Raw genomic sequence first — 20,214 nt, forward strand, 5'->3', positions numbered from 1 at the left:
GATCCAATGTCGTGGTGTCCAAAAAGTAGTTATTGTGGTTATTTGTTTCCCTTACATTTTACAGGGGAAGGACGACAGGGGAATGACAAAAATTAAAGTTAACTTATATATTGTCATAACTGCAAACAACAAATATCAATGTCACTTAAAGTAAGGGGGGGAACTCTATACAAACAAGAGTCAATCATTCATTGAGCGATTATTACAAAATTAATTGAATTATCAAAGACAGGGTAATGACAGTCATTAAAAATACTTATCAAGATTTAACTTGATATCACCCGAATATACTCGACACCGTATATTTATTCAAAAAGAACTAATTAAGATTATTTCTATGATGAGACCAGAATTCAAAGATTAAATTATGAGTTAATACAACTATTACCAGGTGTGAGAAACATTCATTCCATTCCTCGACAGGAGAATGACAAAAAATCAAAGGACATTTTTTACTATTTTTTTTTAAATAATGCAAACCTTGAAGAATTTTTTTTTTTCTATTTTACAACATTGCATAACACTTCTTAAGAGGTTAAACAACATTTTCTGTACAAATATGCATGGCTTCCTGAATCTTTAGAGCTGATTTTGCTTTAAGGTGGAGGTAGGGACACACAGGGGAATGACATTTATCATGTCAAAAAATTATTTAAATGTATAATAATAATAGAGTGTTTGTTTTAACTTATTTTACGAACATAAAAACATGTTGTTAAAGCATTCTAGCGTCAGTTTTATTTTTATACTAGTTAGTTTGTTATTTTTGGAGCAAGGACAAGAATTTAGCAGTTTAGAGAAAATGACCCTTATGCATATTATGATTCACATTAAAGAGTTTTTCTTTAAGATTAGTTGCTTGTCCTTAATTTTTTCAAAATTTCAAAAACATCTATCATGCAGAGAAAAGCCTATTCAATCATGGAGGCATTTTTTTGTCTGAAAAATTGATAACCTTTTTCAAAAAAAAAAAAAAAAAAAGAACAATTTTAAAAATTCAAATGATAAGTAAAATGATGAAATAAAGTGCAGCATTATTTAGTGTAAGAGAATATATATGAATCAGCAAGAAATAGTTTATATCCTGACAAACCTTAAGTACTCATGTGTTTGCATTACAGTTTAAAATTACCTAGATATCATTTTTCATAATTCTGTTACATGAACATCAGCTGTGAGGTTTAATTTCAATATTTCATTCAGTTTTTTTATGAAAAATGTTTGCATTGTTTGTTTTTATTTTAGGCAGTACTCTTCATGCTACATGTTATGTTCAAAAGTTGAAGTAAATTACATTCAATTATTTTTCATAAATCTATTCATCTTAGTTTCTTGTTCAAAGGATACTTAAAGATTTCAAAAGTATTTTAAAATATTTTCCCTACCAATTAAGCAGCAAAATTTGGCCGATTATAAATTGGCAAAGTAGCCGGTTATGGCCAATTACGATTGCTGCTGATTAATTGGCATGCCCCTAATTCTTTTACTGCTGTTTTTAGCTTTCATTTTGAACAATGCACCTTTTTTGCCTCCAAGATGCGAACTGAATTTTTTTCATTTCCGATGCTAACTAAGCTTTGTTAGGAAACAAATAAGTGAAATTTATTTTTATTTTTATTAAATTACATAAATTTAAAATTTTCAAGCAAAATTCTGTTTTTATGAGAGTCAAAATGTCAAAAAGTTAAAATTCGAGCCGCTAGTGTAAGATGATGTGGGTTGTTAAATTGATAGAACTGTTTTGAAAGTATTTATTAGTCAGTTTGCCTGGTTTGTTGATGCATTTAATATTTATCTTGAAATAATTTGCACTCTTTTCTTTCTTTAGCCGGTAAGTCGAGAGAAGGATCATATAAGACGTCCAATGAATGCATTTATGATATTTAGTAAACGACATCGTGCTCTTGTTCATCAGCGACACCCAAACCAAGATAATCGAACTGTAAGCAAAATTTTGGGCGAATGGTGGTATGCATTGGAGCCAGAAAGAAAGCAGAAATATCATGATTTGGCCTATGAGGTAAAGTTTTGGCCGAAAATAAGTTTTAGTGTTTTAACATTTTTTTTATTTTTGAACTTGTAGGCAAGCAATTTTAAAATATCAAAATATTCTATTGTTTTTATAGTTCAGAAATCTCATCTTATTTTATGTATATGTTTTAAAAATATTGCATTAATAATTTATGTACCCATTATGTACTTTTGAAATGCTTTAACAACTTTTGACAATGTTTTAAGGAAAGTATCTAATGCATATTTTTTCCGATTTTTAAAAATACAAAGTAATTATAACTCAGGAATTCGTTTAAAAACTAAAAAAGAAAAGTTCACAGTTAAAGCCCAGAAAATTGATTTCTGGTGACCTTCTATCTATTGTCTGCATTTAGTCTTATCCTAATTTTAAACTGTAAAACATTTATCAGAATCTAACAATGTTTATTTCTATTTAAAAATATAAATAAAATTGTACTTGAATGTTAGATTCTAAATTTCTCAGTTCTTATCCTCTAAAATGTTTGAGGGAAATTCGCAGCATGAGAAGAAAAGATGAAAATAAATACACACAGTTCAAGTTAATCAAAATTCCACAATATCTGATGTTAGGAGGAATTTATCAATTGAGGATTCAGCTCAATTTTTGTAACTTCAACATTTTTGCAAATATTAAAGCTGGGTGTTATTAGAATGTTAAAACTGCGAAATATCATTCTTCCAGATATTGATATACAGTCGATTTTGGTTAATAGGACCACACTGGGGCTGAACCATTTTGGTTCTAACAACCGGCTGGTCCAGTTAAACGGATAGGACTTGTGTAGTTTGACTGAACATGTTGCACACAAAACATTTAAATGCCATTATGATAACAGTACCAACTGCAATAAAGAAAATAATATTTTTACACTCATTCAACAACGTGTTGAGCCCGATACGATTTTAGTTATTCCTTCTAGTCCAGGCCCAGATCTATGAATTTAGGGCCACCCTGCAAAAATTCTATAGGGCCCCTGTCCAGAAAGCCAGCAATGTATATTTATAATGTTAATAAGTCTTAGTGTTAGTATTTTTTTCAATTTCTTGGGTCGTTGGGCTATAGAGCCTTGAAAGCGCAGTGTGCCGATCGACGGACGAAAAGTGAAGTCAGATCTGCGAAAAATGCAAATGGCACTGTACCCAGGGACCATGCTATGTTTCTCAATCACATTATTTTTTACAAAATGCGAAAAAACAACATTAACACAAAACCGAATTATAACTAAATCCCTCATCAACTAATGTAAACTCCGTCAAAAGTAGCGTGCTCCCTAACCGCACGGCCCTCTAGCGGATTGCCGAAAGTTTGTCTTCAAGATTCGCGGGAAAAACGTCGGCGGTTGGCACACTACTCTTTCTAGGCACTATAGTTGGGCCCCTTAAAACGACGTGAGCCTTCCTGCACTGCGGGGTCTGCGGTAGGACTGGGCAATATCAGAATTTTAATACTGCGATATATCGCTCACCAAATATCGATATTTTTGATATATCAATATATTCTTGGGGGGGAGGGGGTGCAAAGGATCGAAAAACAACAAAAAATATTTCCAAATATAATATTATTTCTCTAATTCAAAACTTTCCTGGAGGGGGTGGGGGGAGGAGGACGTGCTCAATGGTATAGCTCAATGCATGACAAAAGTGCTTCGCAACGAAAAAGTTTTAAATATTCAATTCAATATTTTGTTTAAATCTTTCAATTTGAGTAGTTTCAATAATTTGAATGTACTATGAACTATATTCCGTATTGATGTCTTAAATAGTTTGTTTTTAGTCATTTAATAGCTTTTGCTTTAAGATTTTTTACTTTTTAATTGAGCAAGATTAAGTAAAATACTAATAATAAATCTTTAAAGAATGCAGTTATAAATGCACTGCAATTTGATATGTAACTTAAATATTTTTAAGGGAAAAAATTAAAATTTAAAAATTTATTTATTTATTTATTTTGTTTATTTATTTATTTAGTTTTTGAAAAAAAATCTGAATATTATCAAAATTAATGCAGTAAACTTCTTTTTTTTTGGCTTTTTAAAATAAATTATAAGACTTTTCTTATTTCAATAAAATTTTTCATAATTTTTAAAATCCACGAATTATGTATATTATTCATTTATGTTACATTAGTAAATTAAAAAAAATGCTTTAAAATTGTACTTACTTTTTATCTTTATCCGACGGTCTTAGGTAAACCATCTTGGTAAACCATCCAATAAATGTCCATTGGTAATCCATCCAATAAATCAACATGCTCAGCTTTTTCAATCATACTTGGTACTTGTTACTCTTCCGAAATTGCGTAGAACTTTCACAAAGAACATAAGCCCGTTCATGGTAGAACTGAATTCCATCTTCGTTAATGCGTACAACTTTCACAAACACTATGTCATCGCATTAATGTTAATGCGTACAACTTTCACAAAAAACACTATGTTTGCGCATTAATGTTAATGCATACAACTTTCACAAAAACACTATGTCCGCGCATTAACAGTAATGTCTGGCAAGAAGAGTTCAGTTTCAGGGTTGCCGTAGATCACGCTTTAGAATTGGATTACTGTGTTATGATCGGCATAAAAAATATCAAAGATAAAGCTACTATTTTCATTCAGTTATGATATGAGTTGCGGTGTTTTTGATCCGACAGCTCGGATGGAAATGTTTGAGCTGGCGGCGTATTTTATTTAATCTCATTAGGTTTTTTTCGTTTTTCATTTCTTTTTTAATACAAACATTTCTGTTCAGTATATTTTGCAAACTTTTTATTCAGCGTAATATCAATGGTTTACGTTTAATTAGAATTATGAACCGTGTTGATACCTCCCATGGTTAATTTTTAATTGTTGCATTAAGATGCTTTTTTAACCAACACGCATTCATTGTTCAAGCCCCACAAGAGGCCATATCAGCCTTGTCAGAAACTAGGGGCGCGGTCCTTAGAAGGGCCCTGCTCTTGAAAACTTTTTAGGGGGAAGGGATCCGGAGACCAATCTGACAATGGGTCCACCTTGACCTTCCTCGGCCCTGTTGTTAATTTTCCCTAGTACTATAATTAAAAATAAAATAACTGATTGAAGAATGCAGTTTATTTCTTGAAATTTCAAGCCCTCATCCATCATACAGAACTATAAAAAGTTATGTATTTCTGAGTCGTCATTTCAATTTCTCCGTAAGTATGTCCCGTATTTCTGTTTCAACCGATATATCGGACAGATAGAAATCTAAATATCGTTACCGTGATAATAGTTATATATCGATATATGATGATATATCAGTATATCTCCCAGCCCTAGTCTGCAGGTATCCAGATCCAGGCTTGTTTTAGTCAGTTTTGATTCAGTTCAAGAACCATAAGTAACTAAAAGTGTGAGATTGAAAAAATAATTGCTAAAAAGTACTAATCAGCCATTCTGAAGAAATTTGAAATTTCTCTGAAATTTCGATCTCTGTTGGAACAGTGCCGCCACCTCAATGGGAGCTTCGTTAACCCTTTTTTTTTCTGTAAATGCTGCTGGGTTTAATTGAAAGCTACAAAAATCCATTACTAATATTTATTGCACTAATTATGAAGTTCGTTGACCCACTTAAAACTCACTTCAAGCGGGCAGTTTTAAATTTATTTTCCTAATGGTATCATGATCCTTGGACCGATTTTAGATTTTTTGGTCCCAATAAAGCGAATAATATCAGGCTTGTGTAATGAGATTTGTTTTAGTTTTTCAAGATTTGGTCAGAATAAGAGGCTGGTTCCATTGACTGGTGGTACAATTAAGTGGATTCCACTTTATCGACATATTTAGGCCGTGGATTCAATATTTTACCGGGGCATATAAATCCAATGCATATTCAGTAAGTACAGCATCTACAATAGAGAACAGCCATCAACCATCTAAGTTAATTAATATTTTAGTCATTTGTTTAAATAATAATAGCTACAGCAGATGTGCCCACATGATGGACGAGGGGGGGGGGGGAGATTACGAGGCAGGCTATACCATAGAATTTTTAGAGAAGCTATTTCAAAAGAATTTTAGCCTTCTTATTAGGAGGTTTAGATTTTTTGAGAGGAGGGGGGGGGGGGCGCTATCACTTTTAAGGTGGAATAGCACTCCTAGCTATATCATCTGTGTTTTTTGATCTGAAATAGAGCAAAGCCATTGGACATCTTGAAGTAAATATTCCAGCAATGTACTCTAATAATAATAGCTAAAACAGAGATACCTTTGGTTGGGCGGAGGTTCATGAGGGCAATCTATTGCACTGAAATTTTCAAAAAAGTTATTTCGAAAGAATTTTAGTCTTTTATACTGGTCGCATTTCTTTGGTAGGGGATCGTAAAATTAACTGGGGAAGGGGGAGGAGTCACCATTGCACTTGAGGAGGATGGACGCCCTAGCTATATCTCTGCAATAAGGAAAAAAGGCGTCAGACTGCTCAATAAGTAAATACTCCAGCAATTTATTAAAATAATAGCAACAGTGCCCATGTAGGAGGAGGGGGTAGGGGGAAGGGTCATGAGGTACACTATACCATTGAAATTTTTAGAGAAGTTAGTTTTTTTGGATTGTAGTCTCTCTAATAGTGTATCTTCTTTTTTTTTTTTTTTTTTTTTTTTTTTTGAAGTGGGGTGCTTGGTACAATTGAGGAGTGCCATCACACTTGGGAAGCAGGGAATAGGTACCCCAACTATGTTATCTGCATATTAAGATCTGCTATACAGAAAAGCCATTGAACATTTTGATAAGTATATGTTCCAACAGTTTATTCTAATAGTAACAGCTAATGCAAGCAGGGGGTGTCATGAATCAGACTTTGTAATTAAAATTATTAGAGAAGCTGTTTTAAAAGGATTTTAGTCTCTTCAATAGGGGGTTAATTTTTTTTTTTTTTTTTGGAGGGGGAGTGGAATATTTTTAGACTAATTTTGCCCAAAGAAATTCATAATTTTAGAACATTTTGTAACATTCAAGACTCATCAATCAGTTCATGACTGAAGTTTGGCTTTACTCCCCCCCCCCTCCAAAAAAAAAGCGCAGGCAACTGATAGAAGATTAACATAAGATAATAGTTAAAAGTTCAGTTTTTTTGAAATGCATTGAAATAGATATTACTTTAAATGATGAATTTAGTGATGTTTTAGATTCTTCATAAACAATTCTTTTTTTCCTTTATTAGGTCAAAGAAGCACATTTTAAGGCATATCCTAACTGGAAATGGTGTAGCAGAGACAGGAAAAAATCTAGTACAAGTTCAGCACCTAAAGACAATCAAAAATTGACTGGACTTGATGAATCCTCGGTGCAGTCCCTTCCATCGGGTAAGTATTCAAATCATAGAATTAAAATTGTGGTAGTTTAACTTATACAAAAAAAAAAAAAAAAAGATTCCTTACATATACACTATGAAATTATTCCAAAAGGTCCAAATTTTTTAAAATTTTCATTCTAGCTGAAAAGATATCTGTCTCTGATGACTTGTTAATATCTTTCAATGTTTCAACTGCTAAAAAATTGGATGAAATCCCTATAAAAGAGTTAAAGCGTTCATGTTTTGAAGTAAGTAAAAGTATTTTTTTGAGCTTCTTAAAATTGCTGCTGTAATTGTTGAAAATTATTAAATTTATTAGTTAAGTACTTTTATCAACTTTCATGTCACTTAAAGTAAGTTTGTGCAATTAATTTTCATATCAGAATTTTCTTTGTGCAACCATGCTAACTATCTGAGCAGAATACCCCATGGGGGAGGGGGAAGAGATTTTCCTCTAAGTTTACATAAACTTGTCAAGAGATAGAATTTGTCATTTGTGGTGTGACAGTCCAGGGTGGGCTAGGACCTTCTGCACCATTCAGCTCCAGCTTTTCCTTTTCACAGATAAGCTCTTCTACTTCTTCAAGAGATAGAATTAACTAGAGCATTTTTTTTCTCTTAAAGTCATCTTTTTTTTCTGCTTGGTCACTAAAAGTACCCAAGTTTTCAAGACGGTACTAAAAGTCACTAACTTTAATAAAATTGCTGAAGTTTTAATGATTTGTCTTTGAAAGTCCTGAAATTGTTCTAACAGTGGATTTTTAGGGGGAAAAGTTTGATTTCCGATTTTAAAAAGGAGTCATTCCCACATAGTTACAACACACAAGAATACTGAGTTTCCTCCTGGCAGTGCACATGTCGTTAGTATGGCACTAATGCAGGGAAAAGCTTTCAATATAAGCATTTTGAAAGGGGAAGGGGATGTGCTCGTATCACTAAAACAAGCTTTGAACTCGAGCATTTATTTTTAAAACGACTATGCTTACATCTTTTCAATGTATTACTGAAGAAATAAAGCCCACATTAATTGCTTTATTTAATGAATATTTAATGAAAGTGGGAGATCTTATAGAGGAGATATAATTCGAATTTTAAACTATATTGGATATAATTATTTAGCAAATATATTCAGCAAATATTTCTTCATGCTGTAAGAAATTTTCTTTGTGTTATCAAAGTTTTCCTATGTATTAACATAATAGTTTCCAATCTATGGGGTGTGTCTTCTTAGAGAGGTATAAAATGATTATGAAGAGTTGGAGTCATGCAGCTGTTTCAAAAATGTTTTCTTCTTAATTGCATGGGGAAAAAAAAACATATTCAAGCAGATATTTGAAGTAGAAAATAAGGGTATTGCCAAAGAAAGTTTTTTTCACAAACAAAGCTTAGCCATCTTATTAACTCTTGTAACATTTTACTCATACTAAACCAGGTTTTCTGCTTGAGCTGTTTTGAAGGCATTCAGCCTGGTTCTTGTACTTGGATTCAACTTCACTAAAGTTTTCAACTGTTATGTAACAAAATAGACATCTAATTGGTGACTTGGATAGAATTTTGTCACAGATCTAAGATAATAAAATCAGTGTTCCTCAGTGCATACCTGCCAACTCTACTTGTTTTTCTGGGAGGTTCCTTCATTTTGAGCAGTTTACTACTCAATTGTGTATGCAATGTGAATTTAGTTGCATATACTGTAGAAGACCGTTATAACGCCGACCTGTATAACGCATTTCTCTATAAACCGCACTACTTTTCAGAAGTAAACAATAGGTTTTGAAGTTTAAAAAATCCCTGTTTTGCTTTGCAAAAATAAAAATTGTTAGGCGAATTAAATTTTGAAAGTTTTTCACCTTTCCATCTTATTTCAAAGCTGTTGAATTGAAAATTAGTACTCATAGTAAACAGAAAATACCAGATGGCTCTTGAAAATGCAGCTGTTATGCAAACCATGAAGCTAGCAGAAGTGCAGGATTTTGTGTTGTGAAACATATTTATTTGTGAATAACTAATTTTAATATTGGTGCTTTAATACTCATTGCAGATAAAACTCATTCTGAAGTGCTAATATATAGATATATTCTGAATATTAGTTTCAAAATTTGTGAAATGATCTATATAACGCAAAAACCTGTATAACGCAAAAGCTCTGGTCCCAAGGTGTGCGTTATAACGGTCTTCTACTGTAATCGTACTTTGATGGATAGTAAAAAGGTTACATTTTCTACTAAATAATGATAAAAAATATGATATTGCTGTGTGTCTCAATTATCTACTGGATTTTTTCCAGCAGATGTTGGCAGATATGCCAGCTCTAATTATACATTAAAATCTACCATATTATGTGTCCTGACTTAAAAAGAGGGTCACAGGTTTTCCTTTGCACGATCTCTAAAAGTCACCATTCTTTTTTGTATGGTCACTAATTCACTTTTTTGAGGTCAATATCCTAGCAAGAAGCCTGGCACCAGGTATCATTAAATCATTAAAAGCTCTTTTGATGTACCTTTACCGTTGCTATATCATGCATAGTTCTATACATAAATTTAAAATAATTCAATGTTTTTTTTTTTTTTTTTTGCTTTCAGAAAAGACCTAGATCAAGATCGCTTTCACAATTACCTGACCCTTGGCACACAAGTTTGTTAACTGGGTCCGTTGATAAAGGTGATATATTAAAAGATTCTGTAGAAAAGAAAGACTCTGGTTTCTCAGAAAGCCATGATGCTAAAAAAGGACAGGACTCAGATAGTGATGATGAAAGAATGGTCATTTGTGAAGAAGACACTAATGGAAGTAAGCAGTTACTTATTTACTTTAAAACTTAGCGTTTTATTTCACGCTAGACTACTGGATTTGTTTATGTGTCCAATTTTTACTGTATTTATTTTATACAGGTAGGCACTTTTTAATTTAGATTAGAATTTGTTTTACATTATATTACACAAGTTCTTTGGTGCCATAATACTTGCAATATGCTTTCCTTTATTTTAAAAACATTGATTGAATTACATACTTATTAATGTGAGTTAATTAATGAAATTCCTTAAGTCTCTTAAAAATTTAATAAATGAATAAATAAATAAAGACTAGGTTAAAATTTAATCTTTTTTTTTTGTTGTTATTGTTTAAGAAAAAATCATGATTTTTCTTTTACAGTTTGCTTTCTAGGTAATCATCATTATGGTTCCTGTAAATTCTCTCAAATAAGATGCATAAAAAAAAGGAAGATTGATTCTTTCTCTAGAGGGAAGGGGGGGGGGGATACAGCTTTCTTACTTTAATCTACTGCCAATCTTCAAATTTTCAAGTTTATAACTACTGCCATCATACATTCACAACAATGGCTACTATAGCTGCTAACTAAAATTTAAATGGTTTCAAAATTTTTCTGCAGTTTACATTACCTTCATAACATAAAAAAAGGTCAAATGTGTAATTCTTTGAAACTTTTGCATGCACACTAATTTAAGAATCAATAAATTCTTTTCAGAATTTAAGTACATATTATTATTATTATTATTACTATTATTTGTGAAAATTCATAAGAATTAAAGACATTTTTTAAAATTCTAATGCATTTTTATTTTGTCATTTATTTGAAAAATGTTTTTTGAAAAATGCTCACAGTAATGCTCCATCGCCCCAATTTAACTTGATTTTAAAAGTGAGATTCAACTTCATGTTTTTTTACCTTAGGATGGCAGTTGTGCTATTTTATGCATATGTTTGGCATCTTGGACAATTTATAAATATTAATGATCAATATTTTCAGGAACTGTTAGTACTAAGTGTTCAGATTAAATTACTTTTTTTTTGTTACCATTGTTTCAAAAATGGAGGATTTTAAACTATTCTTGATATTCATTAGTCTTAATTTTTTTTAAGCCAATGAAAAAATTGCTGCTTGTGCAGAAGACTCCTTAATTGATTTGAAATGTAAAGAAAAGGTTACCGAAAGTGATACTGAAAGTCAATCGGATGATGAATCTCTTATTGAAAACAAAGCATTTCCTCAACAACGGTTTTCTCCTGTGATGAAAATATCTCCTTCAACAGAGGTAACCCACCGACCTAAACCAATAAAAGCTCATCCTTGTTCTACTTCTCAAGTTCCTTTCTCAATTGGACCAAGTAACACCAGCAATAACTCTACATCCAATTCTCATGGAAATGGACCTTTTTTAAGACCTTTACCCACCGGTTCCGGCTTCCAACCCACAGGGGCAGTTTTTAAGGATGTTCATTCCCCCAAAGTGCACAGCTCTGATGCCTTTTCATCCTTTCCTGTCGACACTCAAAAACCTTCCATCATTGTGACTTCTGAACAAGGTGTTTGTGACAGAATTTCATCGTCACCTGATATGCCTGTCCTGACTCCTAAAACGCCATCCCATGTGGAAAACTGTAATGATTTTCAGTCTCAAACTACAATGGCAGAGAAGAACAATTTATTTAATCAGCTTTTGTCTTCAAGCAAACCTGTTGAATCTCAGAAACCTAAAGTCCAAAAAACTGTACAGAAGCTGTCTAGAGGAAGTGCTCTTCCCCCTCCTCTTTCTATTCCTTCCTTCAATGTAACTCATTCTTCTGTCTCGATACCATCAACCATTCATTCCAATTCCAACAACTACGCGAAAAGTATTTCACCTCTGACTCCAGCAATGAGCAAGCAGTTGCAATCCTTACAAGTTCCAGTCACAAGTGACAAATCTAAGCTGCAAATATCTCCAATATCTGCCTCTTTACTTCAGACATCACAAACACTTCTTGTATCTAATGGTGCTTTAGGAGCAACTCATTACAGCATGGCAATAATAAGTCCACCCGTTTCCAAGAATTCCGCCCCATCTCCACGTGTTTCTCCAGCTCTTACATCGCCTGAATATATCACTGCAACATTGAAGAATTTAGTTATACCAGCTTCTAAGCAAAATGGAATACCATCTGTCAGTCAAACACCTCCAACAACTGTTTTAGCTAATCTTGTGCTTAAAACAAGTGCTCAATTACCTTCACAAGGTCTGTTATCTAGTCCAACATCCCCTGGACAGTTTCATTTATCCCCACAAATAATCTCAACCTCAAGGGGACAGGTGCAATACATATTGCCTTCATTCACATTGCAATCTCCAAATGTCAAAGGTAAGTCAGCTTTAAACATTTAATGTAAAATTAACTGAATTTAAAATACAATCTCCAAACACTAGACTTTTTATTGGAAAAGTTAGTTTAAATTTTCAAGGTTTCAATCACCATTATGGGATATTTCTTGGTTGTGTTTAATTATCTTAAAAACAAGTAATTAATTAATTTACATCATTTTGATTAAAATGTTCTGTAGTTAGGGAAAACCTAACCTAGCTGTTGTGATTAGGACCTGAGCAGTCTTCAAAAGGCTGCCAGATTAGGTTTGTGCCTACTACAGCTGTTTTTTATTTCATGATTGAATAATATAACAAAGATATATTTGTATGTTTTCAGTTGAATTTCTCAGGTAGTTACTTAAAATTGATGTCTGAAATACATTCTCATCAATTCTTTTTAAATGCATTTTTGGAATCCTGTTTGAAATTATGCCTACAAAATTAAAACCAAAATCATTTAGAAAAGAAAAAAAAATGTTTAATGAAATAAAATAATAGATAAATGAATTAGTGCGTGATTAAGAAAAGCAAAAGTATTTAAGGTAATGTTTTTTTTTCAATCCGTTTACTAGCTTGTTTTTAAATCTGTAAAAGCACTTATTTTTGATTTTTTTTTGTGAACTTGTTGTAATTGAGAAAATTTAAGCCTCGAAAAATGTTTCAACTTTCTGTTCTTACAAAATTTGTGAACTAGCCAATATTTTTGTTTTTACAAAAATAAGTGCTTTTACAGTATTTAAATTTTGGAAATGAATGTTGCCCTATCCCTTCCAAGACACTATTTATGTGATTTTGTTGTGGGCATTTGTCTCTTTCTCTTTTATGTTTATATATATAATTTTCCAGAAGTGAAGCTCATTTCATAAGTGCTAAAAAAGAAAAAAGAAAATGACAATATATACCTTAATATAATGTTTAGTTTTTGTTTTCATGCAATTATAGTTCAAAAAGTAGAAATTTTGCATAATGCTTAAACTTCTAAAATAAGAAGTGCTTTTACTCATAATGGGATTTCTTAACAAGTAATTGATAATTTTTAAAATTTATTTTTAAAGTTTATCAATATTCACTTCAAAGCATGTAAGCCATAATACTTTTCAGGGGTAGTTCAAATGGCTGTTCCTGCCCAAGGTAGTATTCAGTTAGGAACACCAACAAGTCATGCTAGTGGTTTACCGCCAGGCTTAACCAGTAGTAATGCGAAGTATATTGCTAATGGTCATGCAAAGTAAGTTGCAAAGTTGTTACAGTATTTTGTTAATATTTAATGTTTGTGTAATGTGAATACGTTTAGTAGTCCAGTTAAAATGTAAAGATGAGCTAATATCGCAAAGCCCAGTGTAGTTTTGATTTTTTAATATTTATGATTATTTTAATGATTTTTATGATTTTTGTTTTGATCAGTTAGGGTAGTGTGAATTTAGGTTTGCAGTTTTGAAAAACCTATGCTCGCTCTGCAACGAAAAACTGTATTTTAGACTTTTTTTAGGTATCAACTTATGACTCTAAAACTATGCAGTTTTTGATGCTGTTATTTACGATTTTTTAGTACATTATGTTTGCTCCAATTTAAGTTCAACTGACATGCTTTATGACTAATAGTTATGTGAGATTAAAAATTGACTATTTTTGTAGAAAATTTTTTATGCTTTAGTTACTTTTCTGGCCAAATCTCAACAAAAACTCCTATTTCACCAGAAAACGAATTATAATGTTGTTCAAGTAAATTTAATTGGCTTCCATTTAAGCCCAAAATGAAGTCTGCATGCTCAACAGTCCTTTTGAAATAGTTAACAATTAATCAAAATTTTTAATTTTTACAGAAATGAAACAAAACACTTCTCATGGTTACGTGGTGCGAACACTAGATGAAAGAAAAAAAAATGATATAAAAGGCTTGAATGTGCTTATTTGATTATCTGTGGTAGTAAAACACTCCAGTTATATAAATATATTTTATGCGGATTGTTAGCAGCCTTATGTAAGTTGTAGTATGATCTTGTGACAATGTTCTGAGGAGCTAAGGTAGCCTGATCAGTTTGACAACCAACTGGTAAATCAATTCTTTAATAGGCACAGGGGAACCTTGGGTATCAAGTCAAGTGTTGTCTTGATTTTTGTTAAATTTTCCTTTTGTGTGAAATATGGTATGGGTCATAATTAGGTTAGGGCTTTGGTTCATTATTCTTGTATATAAAGAACCAGTCCTAGGTTTGGGTCAACCCAAAGTTGTGATAACCATCAACCAACCCAAAGTTGTGTGATGAAATTGTTTGTTGTGTATATAACTGCATATTGAATTTTTTGTTGAAAATTCTACTTCTGTAAGTTAAAAGATTTCATTATAAAATAAAATTATATCCCCTAATGAATGTTGTAGTGTATTATTGAAAATGCTTTATTAGATCTTTTTTTTTTGTTAAATATAACTTTAAATATAATTTTTTTTTATTTCTTATATTTTATGCATTTTTAATTATTTACCTCTTTAATAATTTCTACAGCTCTTTAAATGCATCAAAAAGTCAGAACTCCTGTGTTCAAGGTGTGATAGTAAACAAGCCGTCTCCTTCAGTTCAAGTTGGTACATCTCAAGTTTTAACCATTACACCAGCTGTTAGTCCTGTAGCGGAAAATTCTCGCCTGCATTTAAATAATGCTGCACAGTCATACACAATTGCCACACCCCCAACGCCTGCATCTAATCAAAGACTCATTTTACCATCAACAAGGTGTGAAATATATTTCATTCATCTCATTATTTAAAAAAAACTTTTTGTGCATATTTTGTGTAGATGCATGTGCTCCTATTTTCTTACGATCAAATTTCCATGCATCTATGGTTGGGGCAAAGCTAAACTGGCAGCTTCATAACGCTGAGATAAGGATCATCATGGCTTTCAGGATGTTGCCAAATTAAGTTGCACCAGCTATAGTGTTTATGTTTCATAAATGTTTATTTGGATACACAAATGCTGTGTTTGCAGCTTTCCTGTTATTTCTATTTCTTTTTCTTTTTTAGTTTCCTTGTACAAAATACAGGGAGTATTATCAGGGTGGTGACAAATCAGGGAAAAGTCAGGAAAATTTAATAATCGGGGAAATATCAGAAAAATTTCAAAAAATAACAAAAATTCAGGGAAAATTGATTAGATGAAGAGTTTTTTTTTTTTTTTTTGCTTTGCAAAATTAAGTACCTTAATTCCCTCCTCATTTTCCGCCAATTAACTGTTAAAAAAAGTAAAATTAAGGAGGTGCGATTATAGATTGCCGCGTATTTGTGCATCTTTATCTGTACTGAAAAATCAATCTGTTTTCTGGAAATTTAGTTCAATTTGAGGAGTATCTGTCAAAAGTAGTACCCTGTACTAAGAAAGAAGCAATTGTGTGTTTTTTATTGTTAAAACCAAATGTTTTATTGATATATATTCTACAAAATGTTTATTATAGTAATGGAAATGTTATTTTAGGAGACAAGTTCCTTCACCTGGTTCACCTGCATCAATAAATTCACATCCTCTTCAAATCATGACTTCTTCAGATTTATCGTCAAATGTGCAAGGTACACTCATACAATTGCAGCCTTGTGTACTTTCACCTCAAAAAGGTAAGAGGAGGAGAGTAAGTAGTTATTATTAATACAGTAATATATTTAAGTGTGTTATTTAATTCAATAATTCTCTGAAGCCCATCATCAGAAAAGTTAAAATGTACAGTAGAACCTTGATTATCCAAAGTAATTGGGACCAAACCTACTTCGGATAATCGAAATTTTTGAGAATTCATCAATAATCATCTAGTTTAATATCGAGTATCATTATTGAACTGTTGTTATGACTAGGTTAACTGTTAAATAAATTAAAATTATCTATGAAAACAAATTGATATCTGAAACAAAATTGAACACAAAGTGACTCCTCCTTTTCAAATTCTGCTACAATGAAATTTTTCTCTTTGCACTTGCTTACAATCAGAGGGGGCAATAACATTTGATTGTGCTGGGACTCCACAGTATGACCTTCCAAATTTCAAAATAGGGTGTTTTTTTGTTCGGAACTGAGACATTTGGAAGTGAGAAAAGAGTACACTCATATCAAGAATTGAGCTTGGGATAAGGAATTCTAAAAAAGAGAATTCCAAAATATTTATCTGCACTTGGAAAGGACGGCTTGCATACAAAAGGAATGTGGGGAAAAAAATAAAAATGCATGCTTGTTAAGAGAAAATTTTGGATGGTGGTAGAAAGTGAAAAATAAAAAAGTGAAGAAGAAACAGATTTTGGTTAAAGGAGAGTTTCAGTTAATGAAGATTCGGATGATCGAGGTTCTACCATATTACAAATTTCTTAACTTATAAATTATCTTCAAAGATTAATAAGATAAAGTAAAAAGCCATAATAGTAATTAATACATTAACCACTAATGTTCCTAACCATAGCACATTCAACCTGAAAAAATTTCAAGTACTTCTGTTAATATAATGCTTTTACAAGATTCAATAGTTTCCTCTTCTTTAAAAATAAAATTAAAAATAATAATCTTATGCTGTGGCAATGTATCATGAATGTACTGGTAAAAAGGTAATGCTTAGACATGAAAATATTGAGCAAGATTAAGAATAAAATTTCAATAAAAATCCTTTTTGTACGCTCCTTCAAAGCTCCTCCATTGCTCCTTCATTTTTTTTTTTGAAGGGCCCTTCAAACTCCTTCTTTTTGGTTTTAACTATTCCAAAACTCATTTTTTTTAGTTCAAGACTACATAATCTTCCTCTATGACAGTAACTTATAATACTTAATCAACAACTAACTTTGTCACAATGGCGATTTTAATGTAGTAATTTTATGCATTTATTTTTTTCATAAAGATGTGATTTACAAACTGATCATTGTTAAGTCATAAAAGTTGAAGGTGAAAATTTTATTGGAGGACTAAAACATTTCATAAGGGAAGTAAAACATGCTTAAATAGTGCTTTTCTATTTTCCAGTTTTATGATTATTTTTTTTTCCTCCACCACACTCTCAGCAGCAAAAGTCAGGTTGTCTAATTATTATTTAAGTATTTAAAGTACTACCTTAAGTGACTGTGTTAAAAAAACAACTGTTTAGTAAATCGTAGTTATGATATAGTAAAAAGGGTCATCCACAAATGATGTCATCATGCCTTGAGGGGGAGACGAGCTCATGAAATTGTAATAAGGGGAAGAGAGAGGTTGACAAAAGTGACATCACACAGTTATTGTAACAATATGTTTATAAAAACTATGATAGGTGACAAGAGAAGGGGTTAGGTGAAGTGTGACATTTTGTGATAAAGGGGGAAGGGGTCAAATATGTTGAAAAAAAGTGCAACATTTAATGACAGCCCATTAGTACTCCTTCAAAACCCGACTTCACTCATTCAAAAAACTACCAAAAATCCTTCATTTTATTTCTGAAATTGAATACGAACCCTGAGCACTAAAAGAGGGGGGGGGGGTAGCTCAAGCCCCCCCCCTAGAAAGAAGAACTTCCTTGCTTTTAGTACTTGTTTCCTTGCAAAAATGTAAAAACATTTCCTCTCCAGCCATTAATGAATAAGTTATTAAAAATGTCAAATTTTAATGACTAATCTGTCCTGAAACCTGCTCCCATGGGGAAAATATCCTGCTAAACCATGGTTAAAATATCTGAGCCCCCCCCCCCCCCCCTTACAAATTTGCATATGGGCGCCCATGTTATATATGAACCAGAAAACAAATGCATTACTTAACCTATCCAAACTACAGAAGAGAATAACATGATAGCTTTAGTACCCCCCCCCCCTTTTTTTTTCCTTTTCAGAATAACTCAATATAAATAATTCTTAATTCTTGTTCTATTTATTGTAAATTTTTCTGAAGTTCATTCAGTTTTTTCTTGTTTTTAAAATGATGTTGCATTGCATAGATGGGACTCTCTTTCATTCTATGTTAGCAAAATAATACAAAAAAAGAAAAAGAAAAAAGAAAGAAAAAAAAGACCTAAATGACTGCAGTGTACACCAGGGGAAGGGGGAGGTCATGGCCCTAAATTTTAAGAGGATTACGGAGCCCTAGTCTTTTTTTCGGCGGGTGTGCATCATAATTTTGAGGGGACATTTTTACTCTTTTGGGAGATAGGCTCCCGCTGTGAATGATACAAATCAAAAACTAAAAGATAGGCACCCGCTGTGAATGATACAAATCAAAAACTAAAAGATAGGCACCCACTGTGAATGATACAAATCAAAAACTAAAAGGAACTTTCTATTGATACCTTACAAGTATCAGCTTCTAAGGAATTATTCAAGCTCAATCTTGTTTGACTCCTACAAGAAGTTTTGAACCAAATCGCATTCTGACAAATTAACTGACTTCTAGTTTGATAGATCTAATTGCTTTGCTTCACTGACTGAATAACACTTCAATATGGATCAACATTTTCAAGTTTAACATAATTCGACGCTTTCACCAAATTCAAAGTATATACAACTTTTGTTCTTATTATATTATCTATTTACATAACATAGAATTTCCTCCCCCCCCCACACCCGGCTCTGTGGAAGAGGGATATATAATGTCCTTCTATATTATGAGAATATTTTTAACTCCTTTCTTTGTGCTCTTGTCAATCTATTAGTGTGAAGTTTTCCCTTCTATTTCATTACTTGTGCCTGAGAAATTTCTGGACTAAAGTGTTCAGAAAGTTCAAAGAAGTCCATTTCTTATGCCTGAGTACATTTTTATTTTTGTATTTGCTTATCAGATGGCAGCTTTGGAGCATGATTTATTTAGAGACAGTTAGTTTATTTTACAATTTATCCACAGCTATTATTATTATTATGTTTTAAAACTATTTTCTAGAATAAAAGGTAGTCATTTCCCTTGACTGATCTTTAAAATTGGAGTTGAGGATAAAAAAAACAATTGGGTAATATTTAAAAAAAAAAAGACAACTTTTATTATTAACTAGCTGCATGCCCGGCGTTGCACACGCTCCCCAAAAAATTAAAGAGATGTCCAGTTGATGTTTTTGTAGCACTCTGACATCAGTTTCTAATGCGGTAAGGAATAAATTAATGCTCTTAATGCAGAGTTTGCAAAACACCAGTAAATCATACTTTTAGCAAAAATCTCATTAACGCTAATAATAGTTATGAAATATACAAGCTATGAGTATTTTCAATTAGCGCAAAAGATGAAAATATATGCACTATCAACTATAATCTGTGCTCACGTTACACTGAATTATATCTGATAGACTTTATCTGAAACATTCATGTACAATAACAATCAGCTTTTTACATAAAATGACACATATTGCTTGGTTTATTACGTGAAGCTGAAACATCAAGACTTAATAAATACCAATAAGCATTAATTTAATACCGAGTCATCAGATTCCAATTAAGCTTTAGTTAAAATAATTAAAATCAAACTTTTTTGTTCAACTCTGTTTCATTTAAAGAACTCCAAACAATTTTAATTTAAGGTGTTCTTTTCACTGTACAAAATGTATTTCAAAAGTAAAAATAGGAAGGAAAAAGAGAGTTATTATAATTCGAAAACTCACCCATGGGAAGGGAAAAAGTCCAAGAAAATAAACATAGTTAGTCGCACATACACTTAGTAGCAGACTACAATAAATAAACATAACTGAAGAAAAAACTTTCATATGCTGTAAAGAGTTAAAAACATAGGCTGTAGGAAATAAAAAAGGGTAGACGATA

At 31.9% G+C, this 20,214-nt stretch overlaps 1 protein-coding gene across 1 annotated transcript in view; it reads left to right on the plus strand.

Moving 5' to 3' along the window:
• Nucleotides 1–20,214, plus strand: part of LOC129226758 (protein capicua homolog) — a 73,534-nt gene that overhangs the window by 29,766 nt on the left and 23,554 nt on the right. Inside the window, exons 6-9 of the mRNA XM_054861388.1 lie at nt 1,829–2,020; nt 7,210–7,332; nt 9,927–10,134; nt 11,227–12,483. Coding sequence (XP_054717363.1) covers nt 1,829–2,020; nt 7,210–7,332; nt 9,927–10,134; nt 11,227–12,483 — 1,780 coding nt within the window. The remainder of the gene's footprint in view (nt 1–1,828; nt 2,021–7,209; nt 7,333–9,926; nt 10,135–11,226; nt 12,484–20,214) is intronic.

The sequence above is a fragment of the Uloborus diversus genome, chromosome 7, assembly GCF_026930045.1.
Source record: "Uloborus diversus isolate 005 chromosome 7, Udiv.v.3.1, whole genome shotgun sequence".
Classification (NCBI taxonomy): Eukaryota; Metazoa; Arthropoda; class Arachnida; order Araneae; family Uloboridae; genus Uloborus; species Uloborus diversus.